At 29.2% G+C, this 10,425-nt stretch overlaps 1 protein-coding gene across 6 annotated transcripts in view; it reads right to left on the bottom strand.

The window, feature by feature from the left end:
- LOC106461617 (E3 ubiquitin-protein ligase LRSAM1-like) overlaps nucleotides 1-10,425 on the bottom strand; it is a 98,255-nt gene that overhangs the window by 69,688 nt on the left and 18,142 nt on the right. For all 6 annotated transcript variants that reach the window (XM_022388628.1, XM_022388625.1, XM_022388627.1 and 3 more), the window contains 8 exons: nucleotides 8,827-8,951; nucleotides 7,110-7,232; nucleotides 5,792-5,879; nucleotides 5,451-5,547; nucleotides 4,708-4,778; nucleotides 2,202-2,289; nucleotides 1,104-1,191; nucleotides 577-651 (listed from right to left, as the gene is read on the bottom strand). In XM_022388628.1, coding sequence (XP_022244336.1) covers nucleotides 577-651; nucleotides 1,104-1,191; nucleotides 2,202-2,289; nucleotides 4,708-4,778; nucleotides 5,451-5,547; nucleotides 5,792-5,879; nucleotides 7,110-7,232; nucleotides 8,827-8,951 — 755 coding nt within the window. The remainder of the gene's footprint in view (nucleotides 1-576; nucleotides 652-1,103; nucleotides 1,192-2,201; nucleotides 2,290-4,707; nucleotides 4,779-5,450; nucleotides 5,548-5,791; nucleotides 5,880-7,109; nucleotides 7,233-8,826; nucleotides 8,952-10,425) is intronic.

Below are 10,425 nucleotides of genomic sequence, written 5' to 3'. Positions count from 1 at the left end.
TCAGTTCTAAGATATTTTGAGCTGAAAATGTTGAACTAGAATTATCATTTTTGCTTAAATTTCATATATAAATGCACAATCCAACACCTGAAAGGTTCTCACTGATCATGATAGGTTTAATTATATAATAAATTTTAAATATATTTTATAAGAATGGACTCTCTAGAAAAGAATAACATAAATGTTCTATAAATGCATACTGTATCTATTAGTCATAATGTAACACAGTTACAAATAATCCAATGAATAAATGTCTTATTCAATATTAATATAAAGTATAACACAAAAGAATATGGTGATGAGGAGTTTCTTAGAATATTAGTCAAATGTTCAGCTTGCAATATAATTTTAAATTTCTGAAGCAATTAACAGGATATGAGTGACTAAGTCTGTTCTTTAAAAATGTGTTGTACTGTAAATAATTAATAAGTGAAAATGGCATATATATATATTTTTTTTTGTATTACTGCATAAAACAAAACATGTACTTACAATTGCTATCTTGTTACATTGCAATTATTTCTTGGTCAGCACCAAAATTAAACCTGGAAATGGCAAAAGTACATGATACCTTACCTTCTGAGTAAACTCTCTGTTCTTTTTATCACGCTGTAGTTGCAGAATTTCAAATGCTTGTTTCTGGTAACATTCCTAAACAACAGAAAGTGGACACACAAGTGGTGAGAAACTGTCACCCAAAGTTTCAAGGATTAGTGTAGTTGGTTTTAAAAAATTATTTCTAGATATCAGAATCTTGAATAATCTTTTTGGATTAATTTTTCTATATACAAATGTTCTTTAACTTCTGGTGATTATATAAAAGATTAAAGAATATAAATACCAAAAATAAAAAGTCATCTGCTTATTTTAAACAAACATAAGAACAATGTCTGTAGAATAAAAATATTTAAAACTAATTAAGTTGATTTCCTTTCTAAATGTAAATAAAAACAAAGTTTTTCGAGAAGCTAGCCATATTGCCATAAGTAATGCCTTATAGAGCATACAAAACTTCAAGCAATAATTTTTAATTGCATGTTAAATACCCATCACTGAAGAGAAATAAACTGTAAACTGATATAAAAACTAGCCAATACAAGTACCTCTTCAAGCATTTCATACAGCAAAGCCTGTTGATCTTGGTATCGAACTGTCATTAACTCTTGTAGCTTTTCGTCAGAGGAAGTAAAACTGAAATAAATTAGAGAAACAACTTCACAGTATATAATACACATATGTAACTGTAAGAAGACCTTTAGACTTATGGAACCGACCTTGCCAAAACAAACACTTGTATCCATGTATTTCAGAGATAAGTCACCTAATTTAAATATACTTGTAATCATGTACATTCAGGTAAATATTCTTTTTTTTTTCAGGCACTCTGCATACAGTTATGACATTCTTGAAAACCAAATGTTGAAAGATTAAACATGTATTAATCATTCTATTAAGGTAGAAGTTACATAGAGCAATGACTTCAAAATTGTATCACTTTGGCCTTGCGTTTAATTGTGTCTATTCTCTAAGGGGATGACAAGTCCATCTCAAGAGATAACAGCCATTTGTAAAAATTAGTATGAGTTTGGGGTTTTGTCTCCTATATATGTAATATGGAATATTCACTGACATACACAGCTTTGGATTATTGGATACCACATCTGGATCCTTGGTCTGAATTGAAAATGTGATAAATGATCATTAGTTGTCTTTGTGCAATGCAGACATATTTGAAAAGATTCCTTTTTATCTCAGCATCCAGTGAAATCACAATGGAACTCAGAGGGCTGGCTAATAGATAAACTATACAATATTATGAATAAAGATTTGCTATATTTGTCCATTTGTATGTGTTTTACTTTGTTACTTATAAATTTATTCTCTACACGAAATTTCCTGAAACTGTGTTTTTGCAGGAGCTTTTGACTACCTGTTGAACATCAAAGTATCCAATAACAACATCATTTCTGAAGTGTTATTTAGAAACATTACTCAAAACCTTTTTCTTTTTTATGAAATCCTTTTTACTACACAAATACAAGGATAATGAATACAATTTCTATATTAAACACCAAAAATATAATATTATTTCTTTTTTTCAAATATGGTCAGATTCATTTATATGTTTTCATATTTTACTTAATGAAATAAAGGCTCTTTTGAGGCAAAGTGGATTAGATATCCTGTAGATGTTATTTTACCTGTTATGCATTTTTCTCATCATTTCTTGTTTACTAACTTCATACATTTTCTGTTTTTCTTCCTTTCTTAACATATCCCTCATTGATTCTACAATAATGCAATTTAAAAGAGGTTAGTTACAACTTATCATGTTACTTTTTATATAATATTAATAGTATTAAAATATCATGAATTTTTTTGTAACAGACATTAGTATTTAACTTTTCACCAAATTATTAAACTTTTCAAGCATTCCATACAGTTCCTCAACAAATTTTACTGTCATTAAGAGCCTAGAAATCACTGGAAATATCATCAGGACAATAAAATCACGATATTCTTCACTCTTCAACAATTGCTTTAAATCATAGATAAAAAGAATAAAATCTATCATAGCAGTGAAATGACCATAGCTGTAAACATGAAGATACTGAGAAACAAATGTACCAGGCAGACATTAGTTTTAAGCAAACGTTCGTAAAAAAAGTTGTTTAATCAGTCTCAAGATGGCAACATTTTCAAATTTTTCTGTTTATGGACCCTTGAACATACAATGATTTGATCAGAATTACATAAAGCACAAAAATTCCTGAGAGCACTTTAAAAATCTCTCAAACAAACCTCAGAAATCAAAACTAGATCAACTGTAATGTACTAAACAGTTAGTATACAAGATATGAGTTATGTATTATTTTTTGTTTTTCAATTTACGGACTGTTAATATTTTTAAAAGTTCTCATAATATTTTAGTTTCTGGACATTTTAAATGTAAGTATTTTCAATGACTAAAATATTTTGTTTGGTAACATCATACCCAAGAAAGTTGAAATCAGTTAAGGATAAGAAACAATAATTATAAATTATTTTCTATAATACAGTACTAGGACCAACTAAGCTTTAGAATTCCATCCAGTATTGATTTACAAGACTCCTTACCAAGATGTTAAAAACCTTACATAGGCACTTGACTGATGCCCAATATATAATTTGCTCTTTTTAACAAAGTTGTTGTTAAAGAGCTACATTATTCCTGAATACAGGATCAGACACTTTAATTGAGAAGGCTAAGCATGTCAAATCCAAACAGGCATAATAAATCTTCAACATATTAACAATGTTAAAGAAATGTTCCCAACATCAAGTGTGGTAGTGTCAAAGTTAATAAAATTGTTGTTTTTATTTTTTTTAAAACAGGAAACAGAATTTTAGTTGACACATGCTTGTTGTTAAAATTCAATTATTCAGAAGCAGACAATTAATTATATATATATATATATAAATATAGAAATCTTTAGCCACCAAACACCTATTATTATGACATAGCTTTCCATCATACGTGATTTCAATTTTAAAGTTGCAATAAAAAATTTTACAGACCAGTAAATCCAACTTATTGCATAAAGGCCAATATGTTTAATTATTGGAAACTCAGTGGAGTTGAATCAATAATAATCTTGAATTATGATTAAAATTATAATTTACAAGACTGTGCTAAAATGTTAGAAATGTTTGTCGTACTTCTCACCTAAATTCCCAGAATTCACTTTTTATTATTATCAGTGAAAATACAGTAAGTTGGCATCCACTATTCATGTTGCTGTAAACTACCATTATACATAATGCTTGTAATGCATTTAAGCTTTTTTTAAATATACATTATTTTACATTAATGCAATAACATTAGGTTTAAATTTATATACCTGTTCTTAAAGTTTCTTTTATTGAGTGTTAATTTACTCCCAGAGCAACTTAAGTTTTATTTTTTAAAGTTATGATCATGTGAATCTTATGCTGTTACTTTTTTTTATTGGTAAGACAGTGCAATTATGTGGTGAACAGTATATATATATGAAGTTATAATATTGACCATGAAACAAAATGTAACACACTGCTTTTTCTTATGTTTTTGTTTTTAAAATTATTAACACCAAAAACTTACAGAAATACATTATGCTATGAATTAAAAAATAATATTTATTATCAGGTTCCTAAATAGTCTGATCAATGGATGATGAAATGAGACATATGGAAGTTCTGTTAATCAAAAGTGTAATGTCATGACAGATTTCCTTGATCCCAAGAAGAAAATAATAAACAACTGAGGCTTTTCTTACTGAAGTTTTCTTATTATTTATAATTAATCAGTAATATTCAATATACTATTGACAATCTGCTAGTTTTGTAGTCCTCAACTAAAAGATAGCTAACAACATTTAGGTAAAAAAGTACAAATTATTAACCAATAAAAAATAAAACAAACTGTATTAAGTAAATAAGAATAAAAAATAATATGACAAAACGGAAAAATGGACAATGTTAAAGGGTAGATATTCATAAGCTGGAATACATTTATTTTTCAAGCAACATTTTGACTTCTATAAATTAAATTTTCTTCTAAGCAGGATTTACTCTTCAATAATATGTTGAAAATAGTATAGAGTTTTCCATTCAACACTTTAATGCTGGTTAATTTTATATGGCCAAACCTGATTAGTATACTTATAGACAAGCAAAATTAAAATGTACCAAGAATATCTTTTTTGCAGAGATTTTCTTGCTCCTCTTTTCTTAACATAAGTAATTCTTCTGTCTCTTGCCTGTAAAAAAATACATAATTAACTACTGCTTTAATTGTGGATTTAAAATCATAAAAGTTATTTACAATATTGTTCAACTGAACAGATCAAATTTCCCATAACCACTCACTACTGTTCACTGAAGACTACCTAGAGTAGCTGGAAATTTCAGCTATTGAAATGCATTGCTTTGTTTTCAGTTAGCACAGTTTGACTTACCGAGACAATTGATAAAATAATTACTTTCAGAAATCAATGAATATCTACTATAACTAATAATGTTTTCAATTTGATTAATTAACATTTACAAGACTGCTAGTAGGCTTCTTAAACATCTATGTTGTTGTTTTTTTCCTGTAAAATCCAGAACTGGAGGATAACATGGTTATTAAAATGTTACATTTCTGTGTGAAGATATATTGATGCTTTTCTTTGTAGTCATTAAAGATACATGTACCTAAAAAATACTAAAATAGTGCATTAAAAACTGTCTTATGATGTAAGTTATCAACCAGATTCAAAAATATAAAAAATAAGCCAAACAACTGAGAATCTGAATTTTATCACCATTGCATGCTCAGTTAAATTTCTCACAATTTATATCTCATCTAATCAGTAAGCTATATGCTGTGTGAAGGTACTTTTAATACTTAATAATTTATAAACAAAGATAATTTCTAAAAATTACCCTACCTTTCTCTCTTCATGACTTCTATAAGCTGTTCTTGGGTGGTATGTTTTTCATTAAAATTAAGAATTTGGTTTATGAGCTGTGCAGAGTGGACTTCCACTGTATGGATAGAAAACATGTAAAAGTACACATATGTGAAAATATATCACCACAGGTCATAAGCTACATGTACTTCAAATGATCATGAAATAACCTTTTCTGATATTAAAAGCAAACTTTCATACCAATGCTACAGAAAATGTAAAAATTAGTTAAATTACATAAACCTATCAACTTTCATTTACGTATTTTTTTAATGCAGTTTTGTGCAGTACCTACTTCTACATATTCCTAAGTGACTTACACATGGTTAAGGAAGATAAAAGAACCTGTTTCTCTCTTTCTTTTTTAGCTTGAATCAGGGCGACTTCTTTCTGAATTCTGTCTTGTTCCTGCAACAAAAGATTTGATATGACAACAAACTACAGTTTAACATCATATATGTAGATATATATCATTTGAAGGCTTTAATTCCTATTTTATGTAAAAATAAATATATAATTATAAGAAACAAATTTTATACCTTACACTTCTGGAGAATTTAAATTGGTAATAAATATTTAAAGTTCAAAAGAATTCATTAATATATTTGTTTTTTTGGCATAAGGCTAAACAATGATCTGTTTTCACTCTGTCCACTAAAAGGAATCAAAGCCCAGAATTTTGCATTGTACATCCTCAAACTAACTGCTGACCAGCCATGATACTGTAAAATAGCTTTATTTATAATGTAATTATTAACAATTCTAATTTTTATAATGTGATTCATACAAAATTTATATAATTTTACGATTTTTAACGAGTTCTTAATGTCTGATATGTTCTTATTAGAAATTAATGGTCAATTTGTAATGTTCAGCAAGTTACTTGCAAAAAAAATATTTAACAATAATTGAATCTCCAGAGAACATTTCCTACAGAATGAAAATTGATATAATTTAAGGTTTTCTTCTTCAGTGACTCACAGCTATAAATTTTCTTAAAATCAAATATATCAGGCAGGTATGTCACAATATTTCATCATTTCTGATTTAAACAGAGTAAACAGAATGATCAAATGTGTAAATAACTAATATTCTTTAAATAAGATAGAGATAAGAACAGAAAATTAAATTTTTGTTTGGTCTTGGGTCTCAAGCCATAGTCTGGGGGCAGCCTAGGCACCTGAAGTCGAATAGTTCTACATGCTTTCTGGTGCATTCTAGGCCATTTAGGGGTACTAAATATTAATATTATTTACTGGTGGGATGAGCAGCAAATACTGGACTTTTGTAACTTTAACTCATGTTCCACAATCAAAGTTACAGACCAGTTATACAAGATAGTCATTCCATGAAATATTTAGACAGATAAAACATACAAGTGTTTATATTTACAATAATTAGCCCACTTTTGTATGAAATGGTCACTCCATGAAATAATATCAAACCAATACTTGATGTACAAATCAGTTACAACTAACTCAAATTATTGACCAATAATTTACAAACCAAGCCCTTGAAAAGGCAAACGAGGTGTATCATGAGACAGAAAATAACTTTTGAATCTGTGATAATTAATGTTTCATTTGTAACACGTGTATCATTCCAAACTTTAATCTGTCAATGATTCTAGTGACATACATTAGCTACATCCTCCAAAAGTTTCATTCTCCTCTCAATTGTTTCAGCAACAGCTTGAGCCTGGTTTTTTTGTGTTTGTCTTACAGCTTCTTCCATCTGGAGAAGATCCTGTTTTCGTTTCTCCTGCACAAGAGGGAGTAAATTTACAGCCTATTAGGAAACGAACTGATTAGTTGGTGTTTGGTTAATGGTAAGGCTACTAAGAATATCTAACACTGTCCCTAATTTTGAGCTACTGACAAGATGGAAGGCAACTGGCCAACAATAACCAACATCAACAATTGGGCTATTCTTTTACTAACAAACAGTGAGATTGAAAATCAGCTTATAAATTCCTTGTGGCTAAAATATCAATGATGTTTGGCATCATATCATGATCCCATTACCTGCAGATTGTGTGTCTGGTATTTTTACCACCAGATGGAAGGTTCAACAGAGAAAAGGCTTGAAACATTTTTATATAAATAAAAACTAGCTAAGATTTGGAACAATAGCCCCACACCTCTTGGAAAAAAAATCATAAAACCTTTATACTTTCCATCAATCTAGGGTATATAAGAACCATAAAAGCCTTAAAATTAATACAAAATAAAATAAAGAGGTACTGCAGTTTAATTTCTTTTAATGGTAATACCAATGAGTTTAAATTTAATACCGATGGTACTATTATGAATAAATGTTTATAAGTGAAAATTTTTAATACCTTCTTGTGATTAACAGTCTCTCCCTTAACATCTTATATCACTAATAACTAAATCTAAGCCAATCAGAAAACAAGTTTTCAATTCTTAAACTCACCGATCACTCTGCAATCTTATGTTTCATCATAACATTATTATTACAATCTTCAGGAAAGTTAGTCATTGCAACCCTTTGATTATACTACAGAGCATGAAATTTTGGCTAAGCTCTATTATAAATGATATTACTTTATGTAGTAATATTCTGAAAAACCTCAATAAAATTATTCAAAACCTATCATAAAAGTTAGGTCCATCTATAAATTGTGTACTCATGAAAATACACGCAATGCAGCAGCCAGAAAACAGTGTAAAATACTGAGCTGTTTTGTGGTCAATGTTATCAAGAATTAGCTACAGAGAATAAATACCTTTAATATATGTATTAACAATATAAAACCAGGTGTATCATCTGTTACAACACTATTATAGATGCTAAAATTGTGTTTGCATTTTGTTTAGTTCACTATTGATAATGTTATTATCACAGCTCATTGTTACCTGCAACTGTAATTAACAAACTGAACAAAATGTGCTCAGTGAATTCCTGTGATTCTTTCCTTCACCAACGTATCAGGAATATAAGAACCCTACCCTCCCTGAGGCTTGAACCCAGGGTATTCAGCTGACATCAGTTTTCTAATATCAATGTTTGTACCAGTTGAGCTATCAACATTCATGCTTCAAATAGGCAACTCTCTATCTGAAGCATTAAAAATCATTCATATTGAAAAGAAATGCAAGAAAATTTAATACATCTCAAGTTCATTACAGGAACACAAAGTACAACAGAGATGCATATTTTAATCGAATCAATTACTAAACACTTTAAAGTAATATAGATTTTGTTTCTTTGATTAATTGTTCCAATGAAATCATTTATGCACTACTTAAAAATTAAAACAAATGAAGATTGAGTTATCTTTAAAGCAATCAGTATCTAAATAGATTTCCAAAGAAGTGAAAAGTATGCTTACAAAAAGGTTATTCTCAGACCACGATGACATAATATTCTGGATGGAGGTACAATCATCGTAAACTTCTAGGGAGTCAGAAATACTTGACTTATGTTGATGAGGTGAAACAAACTCTGTTCCATTTTCTAAATGTCACAAAAGTTTCCACCAATAAAAAAGCAAAAATTTTACAATTAATTAATAACTTAAAAATATATGAGTTGCTAAATGAACAAACAGGTTTATCATCGACCAAACATGTAGTATGTTCCTCCTACATAAATCACTTTATTATGCTTATAAATTCTTCTTTGCCAACTTAGTATTATATTAGAATAATGTGCTTCCTTACTCAAGGAAATATGCATTATTGTGTACTTCTGTTTCATTTGATATCTGTGTTCACTTTTGTAGGTTTTTTTTGGACACAAATGTATTAAAATACTACAACAGCAAAGAGTGTAGCCAAAAGGAGTCACAGATCTAGAAGTCAAAGTAATCCAATGAAGAATGCTAAAAAACAAAAACAGAAAGTAGCAGAAAGTGCTAGGAAGCAGTTGCAGTGCCAGCATCAAAAACTGTGGAGTGGGGGGGAGGATCAGAAGACTTTTGACCATTCTAGCCTACTAGCTTTTTGTTTTGAGAGGGGGGGGGGATAACAAGTCCCTTTAAAAGTGGATTTATTCTGCCATACAAGAAAAAAACATCCCATAAAATGGTAGTGCATGTGTGAACATGTTTTCTTATTATACACATTACATTTGCTCTAGGTATGTAGGTTTAAATTGGGAGGGGGGGGGGGCAAGAAAAATTTAGGTTAGCAAATGTCTCCCCTTGCTCCGCTGTAGGACCACCACTGCTAGAGGGTAACTTATGTTACTGTTGATTAATTATTAATCACAATTGATAAACACAGAGCCTAGAAGTTGAGCCTTGTGACATAAAGAGGAGAGGCAGAAAATATAGCATGAGAGCAAAAAAAGACACACCTATGACAAAACTAAGAATGAGTTCTTCATAACACTAAATAAAGGTAGATATCCAATTGAACAAATACATAGAGATGAGTTCTTTCAAGAAAGGTTTTAAATAATTTTATGAAAATAAGTCACGAAATTATAACTGAGATACAAAGCTTTAAAAGGAAAACTGTTATATGTGTAGTACTGGTTGTTGTTTATATAGAAGTACAATTCCTCTTTATAACTTTTAAGTAGATACACAGAAGTCAAACATACGAAATACTATCAGGTACTATACCACACATGTACTAGGATTAAAGAAACAATTATGTAAAGTAAACAGAGATAATACAATTTTAAAAAGTAGTTTGAACAAATTCAATCAAAGAAGAAGATTTGCAAATTCATATAAAAAACAAGGAAAACAACTTTTTTTAACAGCTTTTAAATAAGGATACACTGTACGTTTGAAGTCATATCTAGAAATGACAAGTACTATAACACTAGAATATTTTCTTTAACTCTCTCAACATGGGCTCCATCAATTTGACCAACCATGTGACCTTTTTGTACTTGATTAGTATTTATAGATTTAATACTTCTAACTTTCAATATAGTATGTATATCTTCACAAAATTTAGCAGTCTTTCAGTTCATA

This window comes from Limulus polyphemus, unplaced genomic scaffold (genome assembly GCF_000517525.1).
Source record: "Limulus polyphemus unplaced genomic scaffold, Limulus_polyphemus-2.1.2 Scaffold999, whole genome shotgun sequence".
Lineage (NCBI taxonomy): Eukaryota > Metazoa > Arthropoda > Merostomata > Xiphosura > Limulidae > Limulus > Limulus polyphemus.
This window is presented reverse-complemented; position numbering and strand designations above follow the sequence as displayed.